The sequence below is a fragment of the Cyanistes caeruleus genome, chromosome 5 (assembly GCF_971803275.1).
Source record: "Cyanistes caeruleus chromosome 5, bCyaCae1.hap1.1, whole genome shotgun sequence".
NCBI classification, from domain to species: Eukaryota; Metazoa; Chordata; class Aves; order Passeriformes; family Paridae; genus Cyanistes; species Cyanistes caeruleus.
In genome coordinates this window covers 78081558-78104166 of record NC_141705.1, presented here as the reverse complement: position 1 = coordinate 78104166, position 22609 = coordinate 78081558, and the positions used below count along the sequence as shown (strand labels likewise).

The 22609-nt window shown below is 41.5% G+C and overlaps 1 protein-coding gene across 8 annotated transcripts in view; it reads left to right on the top strand.

Moving 5' to 3' along the window:
- Positions 1–22609, top strand: part of AFG2A (AAA ATPase AFG2A) — a 161121-nt gene that overhangs the window by 125912 nt on the left and 12600 nt on the right. For all 8 annotated transcript variants that reach the window (XR_015287308.1, XR_015287309.1, XM_086890588.1 and 5 more), the window contains one exon: positions 2188–2352. Coding sequence is in view for 6 of the 8 variants with exons in the window: in XM_086890588.1 (XP_086746714.1) it covers positions 2188–2352 (165 nt within the window). In the remaining 2 variants the exon portion in view is untranslated. The remainder of the gene's footprint in view (positions 1–2187; positions 2353–22609) is intronic.

Sequence of the window (22609 nt, the reverse complement as noted above, 5' to 3'; positions counted from 1 at the left end):
GGCCTTCAGCTACCACCATATGTAAAACACAAAGCACTGGGGACAAAGTGGAGGAAACACAGATTTTAGTTACTGACCAGAAAAAAGTACGTTCATTGTGTTATATCTGCAGTTGTGCTTTTTGTGTTTTGGAACTGAGAGCCAAGCAATGGAGTGCTTGTCCCAGGTGATTGGCACTGAGCATTTTCTCTGTCCCATCTGCGCCACAGCCCTGGTCATTCATCATTGGGAAGCTAAACTGGCTCTAGAAAAATGTTCCTAATTATCTGGGTGTCCTGATGAAACCTGCCTTGGTTTGAAAGAGGCACCACCGGACTCACGTGAACATTTCTTGTTTCTTCTAAATAATAGAATTAGCTATGGGCATTTCCTTAAGAGCATGCAGAACACAATTGCAGTCTAATTCCTCGCCCTCCAAGCCTAGTCTTGAAACATGCAAATTTCTCTTTCAAGTGTGTTGGCAAAAAAATGGCAACATCCTCACACACACACATGATTTAGACACTGAATTATACACTGCACTGGTCGAGATATTGTCAGTGAGCTGAGTTCTTGGGTGGATTCATCAGGAGTGCTGTGGAGAACAGCACAGTCTGCTGAGCAAATATCAGTGGACAGCTTGTTTCTTGCTCTCTTCTGTAGGGATCCAGCAGGATCTGGCCACTGCAGGGACAGGGTGCTGTGCTGGGTATGGACCTGTGGCCTTCCCAGCCTTGCTCTGTCCTTGCACAGCTCCATGTGGCACCACGGGGCTGTGTGCTTTCTGCTGAGCATTTTCATGTTCTGTTTTAAAAATAACAAGACATCTCTTAACATTCAGGATACATTTTTCCACTCTGAAGCACCACAACAGTCTTTTTAAAGAAACTCTAGGAAGGGTGTTAACTTGATCAATGCTGTGCAGGAAGGAAAGCTCTTTCCTACTATTTTTTCAGCATGACTTTCACTGACATGATCAGGCTGGGAAAAGACTTATTGGCTGACAGCCCAGGACAGCCATGCAATATCTCTAGTCATCTGGAACTCAAACTAGTCTACCCAAGGGAGAACCATAACATAAAAACAATTTAGGTTACATGCTGAATATTATAAACATTGTTCAGTTTTTAAAAAAAAGGTTTAAATACTATTTATGTGCATTCACTGTGCACAGGATTATTGTATTTTGCTTTTCTTTTTTCCAAATGTAAGAAAAGTGAAAAAGCAAGAAAGGCTGGAAGGGATTTTTCTTTTTTTTACTGTAGATGGTTTTCAGAAGTCTTGGAGATTTTTTATAAACATAGGGAAATGAGCTTCCTCCCTTCTCATAAATTTAAGCTCTTGGCTTCTCCTCTATATCGGATATAATTGTTTTATATATAGATAAAGTTTACTTTTTGACCCTGTCCAGAAAGCTGTTTGAAGGGAGCTTCCAGAGGCCCAGCAGTCCCCCTCCTGCAAACTTTTACCAGACCAGGTCGGGGAGAGTTTGGCTTTCTCTGCTGAGCCATAAAACCCCCAATGGCAGAATTTCCACAGCCTTCCCAATAACCTGCCCTGAGGCTGTGCTTCTCTTCTAGAAATTTTTTCCTCCCATCCAATCTGAACCCTCCATGCTGCCCTCCGTGGGCATTGTCCCATCTTACATTGTCTGTCTCTGTTCTGCCACCCTCCCATGTCCAGTATAATCTGAGTGACCCTGAGCACCCAAAGTGCAGGGTCAAACATGTGTATGAAGCTGAGCATCCCTGGCCTCTCTCTGTTGTCACCTTATTTTGCATATAAAACCCTGTCAGAATAACCTGCTCATCTGTAAGCATGTGCAGCTCTAATAATGTGGGATAAAGCAATGTGGATCCACAACGTAAGATTCACTCCAACAAAACTCTTCTTTTCTTCCCTCATTGTCTTGGTGGAAGATCTGTGGATGTGTCCATTGCCACCTGTCCTTCTGCCAAGTTCAAACATTCCAGCACACCTTGCAACAAGTTTAGAGCTATTGTTTTAGGAAAATGACTGTGGTTCTTTTATGATTCCTTTTTTCCATGAACTGCTGTTTCACAAGCTGAGTAGCCTTACTGTCTTTTCTTGTGCAGGTTCGTGCTTTTGTTTAAACTGTTGGTTATTTGGTGGTGGTGTTGTTTTTGAGTTGTGTTTTTTTTACTTCCTTGACATGCTGTAACTTTTGCTGTGACGCTTTCATTGCAGGCCTTGCTGAGGCCGGGGCGAATAGACAGAATTATCTACGTGCCACTGCCAGATGCAGCCACTCGCAAGGAAATCTTCAAGCTTCATTTCCAGTCCATGCCAGTCAGTGATGAAGTCTGCTTGGCTGAGCTCGTGGAGCGCACACAGAAGTACTCGGGAGCAGAGGTAAAACATCCTGGAGTCGGTGCACAAATGGTGTTTGAAGTTGAACTCAAATAGCCCTGGAGCTTTCTCAGAGTGCTGGTGGGAATTATGAAAGGGAATATTTCAGATATTCCTGTGTTTTTGCAATCTGGGGCTTTTTTACTTTACTATCCCATGAGTGGAGTGGTGCCAGGGGAAGGGTCTCTTTCAGGGTGAGCCCTCATACAGTTGCAGGCGGCCGCATTAAGGATGTGCTGCTAGGAGTGGAGGGAGGCGGAGGCAAGTTCTCCCAGACAGTTCCCCCACATCTCTGGGAATCTTTTGAATGTAGGATTGTGACTGAGAGCCTCAGGAGGAGAGACAGAGTTAGGAAACACTGCAAAGGAATTGCAAAGGAGTCACTTTGAAGCATGTATTTTCCTATTCCATATAATCAAGACCTCACAGCAGCACTTACTGTTACAGCTCATTGCTATTACTCAGCTTCTGACACTGGATGTCAATTATTTCCTGTCCTGGGTAGAAGGAGAAACTTTCTCAGATGCTGCTGCCTGGCAGTTATAATAAGTATCAGTACATTAGTGGTCACCATTCTGCTCCCTGAATATTATTCATGTCAGTGTCTCATGAAAGGATATTTCATTCTTTCCTCATTTTAATTAATTGAGAGTAATTATATTAATTCAAAAATTCAAAGAATGTTAATAAGGTTGCCAAGTTGAGCTCTTGAAAGGTATGAAATACCAGAATTTCCACCTAATGTAGCCAGCCCTAGTGTCTGCATTATCACGCCATCTAATTACACAGTCGCCTTCTGCTTTTTCCATAGCAGAGTGGAAAATGTGATGTGCTTGCCTTGGCTCCCCATCTCTCTGTGTGCTGTTTACAAGGGCAGGGAAATAAGCTAAACTTTTGTCTTGGGTGATTGTGGAGGATTTGTGTGATTGCTGAAGGCCCTTCTCAAAGGACTGGTGATGCTCCCAGGCAAGGCTTCTCTTCATTTAGCTGCCACTTGGGGGCTGGTAGGCTGTAAAAGGCTGTGCTTCTTCCTACTAATAACCTCTGGCTGGTGAGGGCACTGCTGTGTGTGCTGTGGGTCATTTTGGGAAGCTGTGTCACAGCAGACACCAAAGCCAAACCCACGAGGGTTTTCCTCCTCCACAGCACAGGGCAGACTGCACTCTGGGAATGAATGGATGAATTAATGAGTGAATGAATGGAAGCTGTGTAGTGAGCAGAGCTGATTTGTGTAGCACATCATTCTGGCCCAGAATGTGGTCTCTCACAATGAAAAAAAAAAAGCAACAATAAAAAGGATTTCAGGTTTTACTGTTGGTCTGGAAAACTGTCACAGTTCTACTGCCTCCACGTTTTGGAGCAGTGACCTGAAACAGTGTTATGTTTATATTTGGGGACAGTGGCACAACTTGGGAAAATTTATCTGCCTCTGGCTGAGTTACAAGCCTCCGAAAAACATAAATATAAACATATCCTCTGTTGCATATGGCAACTGTCGCCTTACCAGGCAACAACTGCAGTGCTTGTATTTTAGAAATTCTAAGCATATGGGGATTTCCTTTGGATCTGGATCAGCTGAAAAGCTAGTGGTGAATTCCAGTGCCTGGCTGATAATGAGTCACAAATGTCTTGGTGCTGGCTTTGTACACAACCAAAAATAAGTTAATGGGTCATTGAGTGTAGCTACAGACTGGTTGTGGGGGGGGGGGAAAAGCTGCCTGTTTCTAATATGGCATTTCTCACGAATTTTATTCTTTTGCATCATGCAAAGGATTATAATAACTGGGATGTAAAGAGTAAATGCAGAAAAAGCCTCAGTCAGGGTTCCTTGGAAGAATATATAAAGTCTTGACAGTTGGCACACACAGTGGCCAGTTTCATTAAAGCCTTTTCTTCCCAGTGTCTCCAGCTTCCCAGCTTTACAAATAGTTTCCGCTGCTGAATGGCAAGTTCCCATTCCACTGTTCTAGCCTTTGTTCAGAGAAAGAAATGGAAAATGCCTGGTTTTGTGACTAGAAGATGCTGTATGAATAGCGGGCTGCGTGTAAAGATGCGTTGAATCATCCTGACATGAGCTGAATAAACAGCCAGGAAAGTGGATAGTTCAGTGTGCATCTGGCTTCCAACTTGGCCCCTTTTCAGATCAGATACTTGTGTGTTTTTGCCTGTCACTGCTTATGACCAGTTATCTCTGTTCACCTGCTGGATGTACGTTGCTTTTAATGACTACCTTTAAAGATATATCAAGATAGCAAAATAGGGTGATTACTTCCCACTGTTTCATGTGAGGGAAGGTGGAAGATAATTTATGAGGGTGAATTACATTTTCTTTCCCTCGTGTGTCTGTGAAGTTTAATAAGAAAAAGGCATTAGATGAGCAATGTCTGTACAGTTAACTTCCAGGTCGAAGAAATCCTCAGCTTTCTGGAACTACTTGAATTTGAGTGCAATCTTCATTTCCAGACCCTTCTGAAGTAGTGCTCTGCAACACTGCTTGGGCTCTTCTACAGGGACACTGCATTTTATTTTGGGCAAAACTGCAGGAGGTCCAGCTTTTATAAAACTGATAATTTTTTAATGGTTTTATATAATTAGAATGTCTGCACTCTGAGGTTGTTCACACAGCTTTTCCTAGAGTGTTTTCACTGTTGTAGTTCACGCTGAGAAGTTTTATCTGTTTCATTTCCCACTGAAGTAGGAATAATTAGAGATCTGACCACAGAAGTATTTAAAAGCTATGTTTTAAAGTACTGGCAGCGTGAGTTCTTGGGGTCTCATTTGCTTGTTTTCATGGTGCTGCCATAGCCAGCTCACCTTAGGAAAGATGGGATTTCCACAAACTCAGGTGCTCCATTTTTCAGTTTGGGGTTAGGCAAACAAGGGATGAATGGAGTGTCTCCCCACTGGAGAAATATTTTGTTCCAGAAAGGAGGGGATAAAAAGGCAAATAAACCCAGCAGAGTGAGAGATGTTCTTTTATTTTCTGAGCTGCAGAGGGATGATGTTTTTGTTACAATTTAAAAGGCAGAGAGGGAGTTTTTAGGCAGAAACTGAAATCAAGTGTTGAGTTGTTTTGAGTTCAAAGTTGGTTGGAAGTAATAAAAAATTAAATAATCTGGGTATGATGACAATATTCCTCAGACGAGTGTGCTTATAAAAATAAGATAATGGGACTGACTGCTTTTAAATTGGTGGAAAGCAGGTCATGGTGAAAGCCAAGGCTGGCATGGTTTCTATAGTATTATCAGTTTCCATGCTTACAGGACACAATGGTAGAGCGGGAATCTTGGAACCTGTAAATCTTTCACTGGTTCTAAATCGAAGTGGAACAGTTAATGTAAAAAATATCTTTCTCACTTTGCAATAACACTCAATGGGAGCATAGAAAATGAAAGGGAAGAAAAGCAAGCTGATGAAGGTTTGCTCTGGCTCAAATAAGAGCAGATGTGATGCCAAAAAGATCTGTGAAGCAGCAAACTAGCTCAAATCAACTCAAATCTTTGACTCTTAAAATATGTATTCCAAAACATGCGTGTTCTTGTTTACCAGATATTGACATATTTAAACTAGTAACTTTAATTAAAAACACCCCCAAACAATCAAACCTTTCCAAAATCCTCTGTTTCGTACAGAGGAAGATACTAATTACAGAAGGAATGAGGATGTGTTCCACCATAGGTGCACAGGAGGGTAAAGACCCTTTTAAGAAATGGGGCAAAAATTTGTCTGTTTAGTAAAGAACACCTACAGTAAAGGAGAGAGAGGGTTTAGATATAGGGGGGAAAAAAAGGACATTGAAAAGATAAGGATGTGTTATCTTCTTTACATCTAGCTCTCCATGAAGGAAAATATCTTCCAGACTTGAGGAAAAGGTTTCTGCTTAACATTTTTAAAGGGCAGTGGATTCAGTCCTATATAGTAGCCTGAAGTATTACAGTGAAATGTGATTTTCAACGTGAGGTACTCCATCAAATTGAGATGTAGCAAGATTAAGGCCTCAGATGAACCTCTGATGTTTCTCTTGGAATGGTGCTGAGGATCTGTTAATTTATATCACTCATTGAAAAGTGAACATTTTTGTGTGGGTGGGTGAGGAAAAGTCTCAGCCTTCATGCAGTATGGGTAGCATGGGATCACCTCCTTCCTACACACATTTATCAGTGCTAAGGATGTGTTTGGCACAGGTGTCTGGAAGGTGAGGAAATACCTGGCATTGGGAATGTTTTCCAAATGTTAGTGTTTGGGATAAACGAGATGAATCACCGGAAAGGAAGGAACTAACTACACAGGACTTCCCATGGGATTTTGCCTGCTTCTGGTCTCGCAGGAGGCTCCTACGTGCGGAATGTGCTTGGGCAGACTGGGAACAAGGGCAGTGTGAGCACCTGGGGATGTCTGGGAATGGCATTGGTGTGGCAGTGCTGAAAGCAGGACTTTGGGGCATTACTCTGCCTCTCCCCACTCTTTTGAGTCACTTCAGAAAGATCTAGTTCCCGTCATCCATTTTTCAGAGGTGTTGCCCAGAGTGGGTGGATTTTCATCATGTTGTGTCTGAGGCCTGATCCATGAGTGCTGTGTGCTCTGACCTAGGGATGGTGTAGAGCATGGCTGGAAATCAGCACATTTATGCCAAACATAAGGTTTGGTGTGGAGAGGAGTACTGGCACTGAAATTTATGCATGGCAAGCTCATCTGGGAAAGAACATTTTCTCCTTCAGTGAGATAATGATTTCCTAATAGTTTAATCAAGCAGGGGAGATTTAATGCATCTGGCTGAAGGGACATTAGTGTTTCCGAAAAGGTCAGACCCATTAACAGCTCAGGAGGACACAGTCGAAACTGCTTCCTAAGTAACTCAAAGAACAGGGATCCTCAGAGGAACTTGGAGGAAAAAAAGCCAGAGGGAATTTGAATGAGCATCCACCAGTGCTGAGGTTTGAAATTTTGCTTGCTTCTCAAACCTGACTTTTTTTTCCCCATAATGCCCAAAGAGCTGATATTTTGATTCTTTAAACACCAAAACAGTTCAGATGCAGGAACTTCACAGCTGATTTCAACACATTTTTCTTCATTAACTACTTTAAAATTATCGTCCACCCAGGTTCTGTAAGTGAGCGCTCTCGCGTTTGCTTTTCAGGGTTGTTTTGTGTTGTGTTTGGAAGGAAGATCAGTAGGAGCATCACCTGTGTCAGGAGCGAGCTCCCTTCCCTTGAGCTTGCACAAACCAGCTGTAGCTTCACCAAACCAGCTGAGGCCAGGGGAGTTCCCTGGCTCTGCCAGCAGCACCGACTGTGCTGTTTGTCTTTTCCTTCCCATTTTCCCACAACCTCACCCACGGCAGAGTAACCAGGAGCTCCCAGTTGCTGGGGGTGGCAGAGGGGTGCATACTGCCAGCACAGCAGGGCACTGCTGAGCTGCCACTGTCACACAGGCTTATAAAAGAGGGACCTAGGCCCAGCCTCTGTCAGCCAGCTTCACTTGCCCTCTGCTCTTGCCTCTGGCTTTGCTGCTTTATTGTCCTGGGCTTGGCTGTAATTCCCAGCAATGGAAAAACATGTTGCTTTTTAAAAGCAGATGGGAATTCATTCCTGAAGGAAAAAATATGTCTCTTTAGGCAACTGCTATTGTTTTCTTTGAGTTTTATTTTTTGCCTGTGAGTTATTTCTAGCAACTTTTAATTTATTTATTTTTTTAAATCAGACAGTGGGGATTATTCTTCAGTGTCTTAAAGCACATGTTCTTAGTATAGCAATGATCACAAGTGGGGGTACGTAAAGTTCAGAGTGAAAATTGCATTTGTAGTGATCAGGAAGGAATTGAAAGTGTTGGCTTATTTCTGCCTTTTGAAGTACTTTCATTGGTGTAATACAAATGCTTATATCAGCTCAGAATTCAAGAACTGGCTTTTATGTTTAAAAAAAGAGGAAGATAAAAAGTAAAAAGTGCTTTTTTCCTCACACTGACCTGTTTTTTGATTTAAACCTGCAGTGCTGGTACTTGATCTCATTAGTTATGATGTGTCACAGAGTGTGTGGTTAGGAGTGAGCTTGCTGCTTGGAGTTTGTCTCAACTCTAGCACTAAAGTATAAGACAAGGTGTACAAATTGGAGAAAGTCACCAAAAAGTTATTGCACTTCAGAGAAAACTGATTCATGGTCCTCCACTCTTATATGACAACTTCAGGGCCAGATCCTCTCAACATGCACAAGTTGCTGTAAATACTGAGTATGTCTTAGTACATTAGTAAAAGGTATGTCTGAAGTTTTCTTGTTTCATTGATTTGTATCCACTTCTTTCATAAACTGGTGAGGAAAGTAAATATTCTTACCTATTCATTGCTATGCCTGCTGCCCTTAAGAATAGTAAGTGTCTGACTTGCTTAAGTGCTTGTTGTGATTAATTTTGATAGTATGCAGTGTCTGACCATCCTCAGTGTTCAATTTCTCTTTCTTTACATGCATATTCATTTTCCCCTTGGATATGCTGCTTTAAGAGGAGGGCCACCAAGTTGATTAGAGGGATGGAGCACCTTTCCTGGGAGGAAAAGCTTAGAGAATTGAGATTGTTCAGCCTGGAGAAGAGAAGGCTTTGGGGTTACCTAATTGTGGCCTTCCATTACTTGAAGGGACCATGCAAGAAAGGGGAAGGACTGTTTGCAAGGGCATGTAGTGACAGGACAAGGGGGAATGGCTTCAAACTGAAGGAAAATAAGTTTAGATGAGATTGTTATGAAGAAATTGTTCCCTCTGAGGGTGGTGAGGCCCTGGCACAGCTTGCCCAGGGAAGTTGTGGCTGTCCCTTCTCTGGAAGTGTCAACAAGCCCAGGCTGGATGGAGCTCTGAGGAGCCTGGGATAGTGGAAGGTGTCCCTGCTCATGCCAGGGGGGTTGGAAAGAGGTGATCTTTAGGATCTCTTCCAACCCAGGCTGCTCCATGATTTTGTGATTTCAAGGAGGTAGCACCAAGGCATAATGTCCAGCATCAACTTGGCCAGGAGAGCTGCAGAAGGCTCCCCACTTCTGCAGTGAAATTACCTTCCATTCGTAATAGAATCAGCCCTCCAAAACCACGGGCTGTACTTGGTCAATGAGATCTGAAATAATCCCGATTGTGATCTTAATTAGCACTAGGAATATTTAGATGTAGTACCTGAAGGCTAATTCAGGGTGTTTATACCAGATGAAAGCATCCAGAGGAACACCTTGTGCTGACCTACTTGTGCTTCTGGGACTGTGCCAGTTCAATTGCTGTCGTGGTGGAAGAAATGTTAATGAATGGCAGAGGAATAATAGGGCCCAGGTGTAAAAGCCTGTTAATCTACCTGGCTATTGTTGCTGTGAATGAAGAACATGTTGTTTCAATGGCAACACTGGCTGTTTACACTTCACTGAACTGCAAAGATTGGAGAGCTGGGGTTGTGTGTGTGAATTAAAATCTTTGAACATATATTGGTGTCTTTGTGTGCAGGGAAAATAGGATGTTTGCTTTTGTCAGTCATCTGCAAAAAGTCATTGTTTCTGTTGCAAAAATTTGGAACCTAATAATGAATAATAATATCTAATAAAATCAAATCGCAATAGGCTGTGAATTTCTTGAACAATAAATGTACCTAATTTCAAGCTTAAATGCTCTCGCTAGTAAAACTACCATTGTGTAGTACATGCACCAACTATTCAGCTCCTATTGCTTTCTCCCATGATAGAAATTACATTTCACTTGTGTAAAGTGAATTTTGAGTTTGTTTTCTGAGGGGTAATCATTACTGATAAAATATTTAGAGTGGGGGAGTTTTTTGGTTTCTTCCTTAACATTTTGATTGTGATTTGTTTTGATACTTCCTGTCCCTAAAAATGTGTATAAGGCACAGGCTTATGCACTTGTCATCCCATAAAGTTAGTTGAGTTTGGAAATGCATTCTGCTATATTCCTTTCAAAGAGGTTTTGATTATGAATATTTTTATTTTTTTTCCTGAGTGAGATTCTTTTGGGGATAGAATAGTTGAAATGTCTGCTTTTGTTCCGCTTTCTTTTTTTTATCCACAAACTTCAGCAATGGTGTTGTTGGAGCTGGTGGCTTTTTGGTGAGATTAAGCTTCTCAGTGTTAATTCTGAAACCATTCGAGAAGTTGTTGGTAATTCAGATAGTCACTGATGCTGAATGTGGGAGCAGGGAATCTTTCAAGTGTTGCAGCCAAACCTACATTGTCAAACGGGGCAGTTTTCATTCTTGCCATGTAACTTCTGTTTTCCAGAGCCCTGCTCTGTTATTTCTGAATATCTCTGTTATATTCTGAAATTGTTATTTCCAAGTTATCTTTTACTGTTACCCTTACATACATATGGAAAAGCTTTGGATTGCCTTGGGCAAAAGGATTAAAAGGTTACTGGCAGATGGAAGCAGCACAATATATAACTATGCAGCAAATTATTAGCTATGTTAGAAGCAATTCCATGGTCCGTTTTACTTTCTAATTAAACTTTTTTCAAACTATCACCTAGTTTTCAGCTTAGGCTTTTTGTTTCCTGTCTTTGAGTAATGAAAATGTCAAGGATAGCTGGATAGGAAAAAAGCCTTTCAGGTCTTAGTCTTCTGTAATTTGTCCATGGCATTGCGTGTATAGAAGGGAGCCATCGGATCTGGCCTGACCACTTGCAGTGGGAGAAAACAGAGCAAACCCCAAGATGACTGCAAGTGCTAATTGGTCTTGACATCCCCATTGTCAGGGGAGGAGAACCAAGAGGGTTTTGTCCAGTTTAAAAGAGCTGCTCTGGGTTTTGTTTGATGGTTTATTTTCTTATTTAGGAAGGTTGGGGGTGGGAGTTATTTTCTCAAAGTAATTGGCGTCTTAAAGACGTGGTGTGTGTTACTTCATTTCCTAGCAAACAAAGTGAATTTGTGATAAAACTAGAAAATGACTGTTCTATTAACATTGCACAGTGAAACACACCATTGGAGGGAAAGGAGGGGGAGAGCAGCAGTTTGCCCTCTGTTTTGTCCTCTTGTCTGCTTTTTACTGGGATAAACCAACTTTTGTCTTTTTCTAGAACTGCTCCCAGTGAGCTCTCATTTGATGATAAACCAGTGAAGAGGGGTTAAAAAAAATTGCACCCAGCTCGTAGCTCATACTCTGCGGGTTTGCAAGTATTTGTGAGTCTGTGTAAGGAGAACTTTTTCTGCTTGGTCTCTTCAGCAGCTGATTTCCCTTGCACAGTGTGAGTTTTGTTGTTCAGCCCAGGATGAGGGACCAAAGAGCAGGAGCCAGCAGGGTGGGTTGTTGGGGGCTGTCCCCGTGGCAGGAAAGGACAGGGGCTTGAGTGTTCAGCACTGCCACAAGCAAGCAGAAAACACCAAACCCAAAAGCCTCGTGCCACTTGCATTTCTGGTTACCTGTGCAAGAGGCGGTCGTGGCTGTGTACCTGGAGAGAGGGATTCTGGGGAGTCCCCTTGCCAGGAGGGCACAGTAAAGCTGGAGGGCTCATCAAAGGCTCCTCATTTCATGGGATCTTGCCATTTCTGTTTTCATTTCTGAGTATTTCTGTGCTATATAAACCAAGGGGCAGGGAACCAAGCTGCGCTCCTTTGTTAGCGAAACAGAATTTGCAAGGCAAGAAAATGAGTGCTTCAAGAAAATGAGTAGTTCAGTGTAAACAAGAGAGAACAAAACTTTCCTTGATTTTGACTTTTCTAGTTTAAGGCCTGAGGACTTCCAAAGAAATGTTGTTGGAAGCCTTGTTTTAATCTTCAAATAGCAAGAGCTCATCATAATGAGATGTCAGCTCTCAGAAGTGGAATGTGGAATATAGTCAAAATGTTAAAAGCTAAAAACTTGCTCTTCATTTCTAACATCTGCCGCTACTAAATTTGCAAAAGTATTTGTGAAGTAAGCTGACAAACCTGGGGTTAGGGGGATTTTAGGAGATTTTTTTGCATACAGTTATATACATGAAGATCTTTCTCTTCTTGTTTATGATTTTCTTCACAACAAAATAAGTTTCATGAACTTGCCGATACAAAAAGGGTTCTGTTCTTTCCTCTTCTTTGTTGTATACTGTCTTCATACCCATGAGCTTAAAAAAAAAAAAAAAAAAAGATTGGTTTATTTATTTTAAAAATCTATAGTTTCTATAGCTTCATTGAACCATTTTTATTAGTAACAATGTTTATAGAGGAGCAGGAAAAAAAATTTAAAAAGAAGAAGTTTTAAATTAATTTGTCTTCTGTCAGTGCTTGGAAGCTGGAATAAGAAAGGGAACTGGAGGACTGAGACAGTATCTTACCCTAGGCTAGTTGTTTACCATTAAAGAGAGAGCTTGCATGCGGGAGGGAGTGTTATGTTTTGGACTTACTTCCTTGTAACTCATAAATCTTGGCTGTATAAACGTTCAGTCATTAATTAAGGCTTTCAAATTAATCTGTTTCCTGACTGGACTTGGCTGGTTTTGCATAGAGCAGCGCTGTTGCCCAATCTCCCAGTTTCGGAGCACTCTCAAACGCGTGACATGGGAGGATGGTGTTTATTGTGGAGAGTTAATGAACAGCACCGAAGGAGAGAGGGGGAGCCCCTGGGTTACCAACATGTGCAGGAAATAGGGTGCTGGTATCAAAATGGTTTTGTGCACTTTAATTGCTTCCCTTACTTCAAACAATGGCAAAAGTGGCTATTTTATATTAATAAATGTCAGGCCCAGGCAGAAGTATTTTTCATTCCTTTCATTATTCTCACATAGTGTTCTGGTTTTGCAGTTCAGCCAGTTTACTCAGGATGATGTATAAGTACAGCCAAAACATCTCTCTCATGTGATGGAAAAAGATTTCAACTTTCATTAGAGACTTTTTAGAAATTAATTGGTAATCACTCAGGTGCTGCTCATCTGAGATTTGTGTCCTGTTTGTTTTATCCTTTCTTTACAAATGTGTAAATGTATTTCTGTGTCTCCTTTCTTACTTACGTAGCCATGGAGGAGCTTTTAGCATATATTTAATTATTTCTCAAATATTAAGTATTTTCAGAAATTCATCCTGGAGATGTACTACTTTTTGTAGGCATTTCAAACCAAAAGTATTTTCATTACCTGAGTACCAGATGTGAATTAAAGCAGTCAACTTCCCTCAGTTCTGCATGTGCAAAGGATTTCATACATAACTTGTAAGGTTTAGATTAGACATACGGAAGAAGAGAGTGATGAAGCCCTGGTACAGGTTTCCCAGAAATGTTGTGGATGCCCCATCCCTGGAAGTGTTCAAGGTGAGATTGTATTGGGCTGTGAGCAACCTAGTCTGGTAAAAAGTGTCCCTGCCCATGATAGGGACATTAGGACAAGAAAATCTTTAAGATCCCTTCCAACTCAAACCATTCCAGAATTTTTTTTTAATTATTACTATTATTTTTATTTTTTTTTAGTAAAATGATTTTTCCATATCCAAGAAAATACCTTGCATTTTAATGGTATCAAAGTGAAGGTGTGTTTTCAAAGTCATATAGTCCCAAGCTAAACCTTTCTAAATATTTCCAGGTCTTTTCAGTATTGCTTTTTTCAGATTTCTGATGAGAGGCATGTGTTTGTGAAGAGCACTGGTCAGGGGAATCCCTTTTCTTTTAATCAGCACTTCGAAAAACTCAGTGTGTCCTCAATGCTAATGTCGGCATGTGAAAGAACAGCCTCACCTTTGAGAACAATTCTGCTACTCTCACATGTTTTTGGAGCAGGAAAAGAGATTATTGTCAATTTTTTTTTCAATAGCAGCTTCATCTCTAGGAAGTTTGTCACAGAGACGCAGCATCAAAGATGTGCAGGCAACAAGTGACCCACTGAATTGAGCAGGTGGTGGAAATCCAGGTGGGCTTGTTGTGCATGGTGAAAGTACCATGTGGAGCATGATAGGAGCACTTGCTAAATATAAATCAATATAAATATTGCTAAGTATAAATAAATATAAATGATGCATTAAGAAACCGTGGTAATAAATCACTCTTCTTCCAGTACACATTTGATTGGAGACAGTCCTGGACTTGCTCGGAGATAGGATGGATTGTTGGATTGTCTCATTGGTTTCTTCTTTCTTACGGATTTGATAAATCACTTATCACATCGTATTTGGTAACAAGTAAACTATTTCAAAGCCTGAAATGAGGCCTGGATGACATTTAGAATTTGAAATCCGTTGTTACATAAGACTTGACATTCAGTGTTATGTTCAGTGGTGTCTGTGTGAAACCTGAGGGGCAGAACAAATTACAGATCACCTTATTGCTTGCCATATACAACGTAGGACTGGTTTTGCTGTGTGCAGATTCAAAACGAGGAGCTACACTCAAAATACCTGTAGGGCTTTATTACAGAAGGTGTGTTTTGTGGCTGCCCATTTGTTCTGGGACCTGTTTCCTGAGGGGTGTTCCCAGGCAGTTTCATCAAGCCACTTTGGTGTGGCTGGTGCTGGTTTCGGTGCCTCTCCAAACCTGTACTGTGCAGCAGAAGTCATTCAACCTCTTAAAAAGGGGCTTAAAGATAACTAAATCAAGTAAATAATCAGTTAACGTGGTGTTGGGAGCCATGACCAGTGATGACTCCCTGGACCACAGGAGCTGCTCTGCTCATCTGGCAGCCCTGGAGCTCTCCAGAGACCAGTGCAGGACTGCCTTGTGATCACTGCTCCTGCTGTGGTTTCCCAAGGTGAACAAAACAATGATCCTGGTGTTAAAATGATAAACCAAGTCCAGTCTTAGCCCAGTCAGGATCCACGTGGAACAAACAGGTTTGTCCCTGCAAGTCGGAACAATGCTGATAACATTTAGCAGGAATAGCAAATACACATTAATATTTGCATTATGGTAACAGGCAGAGTCTATTTAGAGGGTTATATTTGGTACTAATTATCCATCCTTGGGTTTGAGATGATTCCTGAAAGTGTCTGTTTCCTACAGGAACAATCTTTCTTGAATGTCTCATTTTTCAAACAGAGAGCTTTATTTTTACCATTTGAAATCCAGCAGTTTTATTGTACTAATATTTAGCCTGCCAGGATGTTTTAGGACCATATTTTTTTTCCTTTGAAAATAGTGAGGGTTTTTTTGCTGTTTGTTTCTTCTTAATTCCTATGCAACATTTAAGGAAAGCTTAATTAATTCCAGCATACAGGGAGAGGGGAAGGAAACAGTGCTCAGCAATCGAGAATATATTTAGCTACATTTATACAGAAGTGATTGTATTACCTTAATCCCCTTTTCCTTATTTTTGGATGAGTTTGGGGGCTAGGATGGGGAAGGCAGGCACAAGCTTGGTAAAAAGAAGTGCAGGGAGGAAAAATACTTCCATGGATGTGGAAAACAGAAATATAATGAGCTATCTCTGTTTCTCTGTAGAGCTGAAGCAGGTCTTGCTATTAAAAGTCCTTCAGTTGGAGTTTGGATTTCAGTTTTAGGAGGTTTGCAAAAGTTGGAAAAGCTGTGGAAGTCAAATTCTGTTCTCAAGGTGTGAACACAGGAGCGGGCTGATCCTGGATAGGAGGGCCAGTTCTTGTTACTGTTTTTTATTAAAATATTTTGTTACTTCTGCTGCAAATTAACATTGGTTTGAACATTTTCTCTCTTAAGTATTGTTCAGTCTTCCTCATTAAAAAAACATTTCCTCAGTAATAATAGGTTCCATATGTAGATGTACTGTGTATGTAAAGTGATACATATTAATATAGCAATTGCCCACGAAAATGTGGTTTTTTGCTTTTCCACCATGTAATGACCCTTCCTGCTCCTGCCCCCAAACAAGCAGAACAACAAGAGGGCCCACTGAACGGAAATGTGCAGTTTTAAACCATTTTCCAGACCCGACGTTTTCAGAGCTGGCAGAGGAGGCCGGCAGAGATGGATCTCTGGCTGTTCCAGGAACAGGCTGACTCCGCAAAGCAGGCTCAGTGGCGGGGCTGGCGTGCCCCTGACAGCCAGCGCTCGGCTTTCCCGGGAAAGCTGCTCCCAGGTGCTTCAGCAGGGCCCTCCTGCAGGATCCTTCTCTGACAGCATCAGGCTCACTCAGGTGCTTCCAGCTGAGCCCTTGCTCACGGCTTTGCCAGCCTTGCAGTGAGATGGGAACACTTTTACAGTGCTCTGCACTTCATCTCAAAAACCTGTGGGTAAAGCATTCCTTAAAAAGAGGGAAAACAAACCCCCTTTTCATTTGTAGAAGGTTACAACAGTATCCAACATCTGCCTGTAGAAACAACATCCAACCTCCATTTCATAAAACCATAGAGCTCTAAAAAGCCAAGTTACCTTGTGAAATCTATTTTTTTAATCTTTATGCATTCAACAGAAGGAATATTTCCGTGTGCTCTGGTTAAGGATTGGAACATGATGCAATCAGTCAGTTTGGCCGAGGAGATGTTCTCCAAGTATCCTGCAGCAGATGAGCTTGCCAGGTTCCACAGGGAGAGGAGGTGGGGGAGAGCTACAGGCATTCTTTGCTCCTTCCAGTTGTGAGTTAAAGACTACCAGAACCATTTCCCAAAGCAAAGGGGACACAGCAAATTTTTCTTCAACCCACAGGTTGATGGGAAATGAAAAAGAAATATTTAAATCCAGAATAAGATGGAGCAGTACAGGACATAGCTGTCTCATTACTTACGTGGGAAAAAATATAGAGATTAATTTTACTTTTATAAATTTTACTTTAGACTTTCTTCTGGTAAAAATTTATTCAGAAACACTAAATTCAGTAATTTCTTTAGTTCTGTATCACTGACCTAACTTTTTTAATTGGAAACAGAATTCAGAATGTTTCACCTTTGAAAGAATTTTAAGTATTTAAATTCAAAATTACTTTTTCAAGGTTTCCTTTCAATTCTGTTTCTAAATGGAATGGGTGAGGTTGAATTTGACCCTTCGTTTATTTGGCTTTGGATTAAATAATATATTCTGCTTGAGAAATGTTCTACACTCTATTCAGCAGAATAGAATGCTTTTGCAATTCTGCTTTTGGATGAACTTAAAAACTAGAGGGAGTTTGGTTTTATGAAACAGAGAATAAAAAAGAGGGGGGTTTTCACATTTTAATAGATGCACTTGAGCATCAACATCTATTTTCAGCTCTTTTACCTGTTTCACTTTATAATTCTAAGAAAACTGAGCAGCCCAGACTGATAATTTGCTGGCTGCACTTTTGCATGGACCCAGGTGTTTGTGTTCTTCTGTTTATATTGACTCCACAGTTGAAAGATAAGACTTTCTGTCTCAGGTGGAAATGGAAAAGTTGTAGGAAATAGGTTTTAGAAAGAGGAATATTTAGTTGATCTGTATCTCAGAGCATACTGTTTTGAAAATGTATTTAAATGATGGTGTGATTATACATAGTTGTGGGCGACTAATCTAGTCTGTTGCTGCAGGTCATGGGAATAGTCATAAAAAGTATTTATTGTGGATGTGAACCCGGATGCGTGCTTTCCCGACATGTTTCCCATATGGTCTGTAAGTAAACAGTAAATCAGATAGAGAAGAGCTGAGGAAAGAGAGGAAGTGGGTATGTGGGGATTCTGCAGCATTAAAACCCTGCATGGTTTGAAGCCCTGGCTTGTTTTGTCTCTGAACAAAAAAAAAAAAGAGCAAGTCTAAGCAGAACATGCTCTGCAGACCTTGGAACCCATGGAGATTCAGGCACTGACTAAAAACCATATTTTTTTTTTGTCAGAAAAGCCTAGGTGGAAGTGCAGAGTGGACTGGCCACCTCTAGAAATGATTTGCCACTTGTTCACCTACACTTACTGTTGTGGCGGAGCCCGGCACGCATCTCCAGACTGCAGCCTGCACATTCTGTTCCTGAAACCAAACTAGTTTTGGGGAGTTGCTGGTTCCATTTTGACAATTCACCATTCATATTGGACATGTGGTTGCCCCTTGATCCTCTCTCCTTGCTCTGGGGAATCCAAACCAGGGAGGCAGGGATGTGTCAGATGGTCTCAGTGGGTGTGGATGGGGGCCTGAGCTGGGAGCACTGCAAAAATGCCTTTTTTTATTGCAGCTGAGGAGCATACAAGAAGTCCTGAGCTGCAAACTCCCTACACTGGATGTGTAAGTGCGAGGGTAGGAATTGTGCCTGGCAGGAGAAACACTGTTTTCACACTGCCACTTCAATAACCATGAAAAGTTTCACTCTATACTTGTACATTTGCTCTGTTTTACCTAATTTATCTTTAGAACCATCCCAGATCTCTTAAGTGCTGTTCCTCCATACTTGTAGCCTAAGCAGGTTTTCTTTTAGCTGCCAGGGCAATTTCTCTGTCACTAAAAGGGGCCATTTCATAGCTCTGGTATCTCAGGCTGGGAAATTTGCTCTTGCATACAGCTCACACAGGCTTTTCATTCTGTGCAATCCCTCTGATTTTCCTGATTTTTGTCTTCTTTCACGAGCTAAAGAAAGTACAAGTTTTCTGTGGGAAATGGTTGGGAGATTGGAGAGAAGCTGGCTCCAATCCAAAGGGCGGTGAGATATATTAGCAGAGTTTATAAGATAAAGCCAAATCTCTATTCTCTGCTACCTCGTGAGACTCCAGCCTAGGGCTAAATGCAGCCACAGACGAATGCTCTTGTACTTCTGAGGGCATGTCAATGTGAGGAAGTTATCCTGGAATGAGATAGGGTGTGAATGTAAATGCAGTAGCTGTTCCAGCACAACATCCTGTGGAGACAAGGCCTTGCTGAAGTGACTAAAAGCAGTGGAATGACTCCAGCAGAAGCTTAGGACACTGCATTCCCCCCTCAGCAGGCAACCCTGTGGGCAGAAGACAGGCTGGACACCATCTCCCAGGCCTTTTTTGTCAGTTGGAATACAAGGTCCAACCATCTTTGCACAGGCTGCTTTTCCTGTCATTGTGGAAATGATGATTTATTGCTCATGTTATCAATTGTGAGAATGGGGTGGATGAGGTGATGGCCAGCAGCATCACTGTAGGTGTTTTGTGAACACAAAACATAGTTTAAAACCTGGTGTCATGGGGAATGTTTTAGCTCTGCCATCTCTTAGTGGCTTTTGTCATTCCTACAGATTATCACTCTAGCTTTGATTGTCTCTAGGGTATCTAGGGCCTATTAGTGTATGTTTGTAATGCTGGAGAGATTTGTGTGTGCACACACTCTTCCTGTGGTACCCTGGGCCTTAAAACTCAACTTTTTTAATGCTTGAGAGGTTGCTACACACCAGGCCTGTGTGGAGTGATTCAGTTGTTACCTATCCTTTATGGTCTGCTGGAAATGAGTGTTTATTTTTAAAGTGCCTTTTCCCAGATTAAATAGAGCATTAATTAGCGCGTGTGAGGAACAGGGCGCATTATTCCACCGCAGCTTTCCATCGTGTCGAGAGCTCATTACCAGATGTAGAGACCATAAACAAACACACATGGCTGCTGCATGTAAATCTTCTGCAGGAGAAATTACTGCTGATCCCTCCTGATTACATCACTTTGTCTTCCAGCTCATTAATACACTTTTGACCATGGAGACTATTTAGGTGCTAATAACTCACAAAGCAATATACAGGAAAGTATTCACTTTCCATATTTGTTAAACATATTTCCACCTGGGATTTGAATGTCCGTGGTCTAGACTACTCTTTTTAATTTTGGAAGAGTAGTTGTGGAGTCAAAGATTTTCCTTCATAATTAGTGTTTGCTTCCACAAGGTCTGTAGCAGGATATACAAATAGTCTTCCCAAAGCCACACAAAGATGATGATACAGAAATTAATCTGAAATTATTAGGCCAAAATCTTTGCTGGCACAATCCCCAGGGGAGTTAGGCCAGCAGGTTAATTGGCCTAAGGATGAATAAACTTAATGAACTCCAGGAATTGCTAATTTAGGACTTGATCCTGCCTGTTACTGAGGAATTATATCCCACTGCAGTAACTCCCATGGCATGCCAGGGACTGCAGTGGCTGCTGTGACCCCTCCACTGCTGATGGTCCCTGAGGTCTGGGACATGAATGAGCTCTGACCTGAGAGAGGCAGCTCACCCCAGGGATCAGCAGAGCTTGCTAGGTGGTGACAAATGACATTTGTGACAGAGCCAAGACTGCAATCCTACATTCAGTCAGGAGTGACTTTTGCCTAACTCTGCCAGGATCCTTGGCAGGTAATGCTTCACAGAGGCTTGTGGAAAAGACCATATTTCATACTCCTCTCCTACATTTCTCATCCCTCTCCCAAACTCTCCAAGAGCACCAACCACACACTGCCTGAGCTGCTGACCACAACAAAATGACCTGCCAGGGATGAGTAGCATTGGACCAGAGTTTCTTCCTATTTTCCTTTCACTGGAGACATCAATATATAAAAAATAGGTAGAAATATCAAGCACCAAAGGAATGTGACACACTGTCATTAGTCACAACCTCTCTCTGTGACCAGAGCATGAATTTTAGCGTTCGTAATTTGACTGAATCCTGCATTAAAAATCCATCTCTACTTCTGATAGTGAATATTATTGAGTCCAAAGCTTTGCAGAGCCACTAGGTACCATCACCTTAAAGGCAAAAAAGGTCTTGTTTGTTCATTGTCCTGCTCAATGACTTATAGCTTCCATTTGGCTTCCAATTATTAAAATCAGATAAGGGACTTGGAGCATACTTAAGCATGTGCTTTACTTCAGTGGTGTTTGCTGACGTCAGAGGAACCCAAAACAGATGCCTGTATGCTTTCAGGGATGCTTTCTTGAAACAGGGGGAGAGGAAAAGAGAGAAGCCTCTCCTTCCTTTCTTGGCTCTTCTCTTTTCATGTGTGAGTAGCACACTGTGCGCCTGGTTTTGTTTAAATCCAAGGATGGCAAACAACCACACTCTGTGAAAACGTCCTACTTCTTCCCATCCTTCGTTCTGGTTTGTTTTTTTTAATTCTTGCTATTGATGTTTGGGGACCTGCAGAGACAAAGTGATGTGAAACTTGGAGGTCTGACAGAGGAGTTAATTCTGGCAGTGTTTGTGTGTGCCATGAAATCCCCCTCAGTTCCACTGCTCGCTTTGCTTTTTCAAACACAGCCATAGCCTGGGCTGGTGCTTCATTTGCAGTGAGTCTGTCAGAAGACAGGGAGATGGATGGGAGAATCTCCCTGCTCACAGGCTGGTTGAATTGCCTCTTTTACGGTAATAACATTCCCGAAGCGTGTTCTAACATTTTATAGCTTTTGTGAAAGACGTGGATACCCGTGGGTAAATTACAAGTCTGTGAACCCACTAAACCCATTGGTTCTTCTGAATCAAGGGTGTTTGATGAATTTGCTCAGATGAATTTGCATCCCATTAAATGGCACTCATTGTGTACTTCAACTCTACAATAAAAGAGTGTGTATACAGCCTCTTCTTTTTAAAAGGGAAATAAATTTATAAGAATTTAATTTGTGGTTCTATGTTTTGGGTTTTTTTAAACAGTGAAGCATTCCCTGACGGGTTTGCAACAGCTAAGCAAGATGTGTGTTGAATTCACGTTCACATGTGTTACGTGGCTGTCCCTGCTTTGCCAGCTGCTCAGTTCATGTGGTGACAGACCAAACGACTGCAGAGTGGCAGTGCTGAAAACAATTTCACAGGTTTCTCAAGAAAGTGTAAAGATGAGAATTCTCCACCATCTAAGCTTAAGGGCCACGTGCATCACGTCTGAAATATTCTGTACTTTGTAAAGATGAGGAGAGGAATATTTTGGAAATATGAGTGTACGTAGTTGGGACACTGATAGTTGCCTGTCACATCTTTTTCTCTCCACCAAAGTTTGGTTTATGTGAACAGGGTTAAGCTGACCCTAACCACGAAGTCTAGTGCTGAGCAGAGATTTCAAACCTACCCTTCTGTGTGCAAAAATGTCAGCGTGAACTCATGTTTAAGCAGTATAGACTTGATTAAGATCTTCTTTTAATCAAGAAATCATATTACAAAGTACATCTGCTCCCAACAGCTTAAAGAAATGCCTTGTGGCAATTAAAGCAATCACTTGCTCAGAAAATAATACCAGGAAGAAATCCAGCACATTTTACTGGTTTTTTTTTCCCGTTCTAGATACATATACTGTGTTAAAGAGAAAGATCAGCAGTCCATCAGTAGTACATAAATTAGGAAGTCCCTTGGTGGTTGATTTAATAATCTAAGTAATGTGTACTAGCTAAAGGAGAACTGGGAAGTAGTGTGCACACTTACTGCAAGGTTGTCAGGCAGTACTTAGTTATAAATCTTGCAAAACCAAAAAAAACTCATCCTGATAAGATTGCCAAGACATGACAAACGTCAGCCATAAAT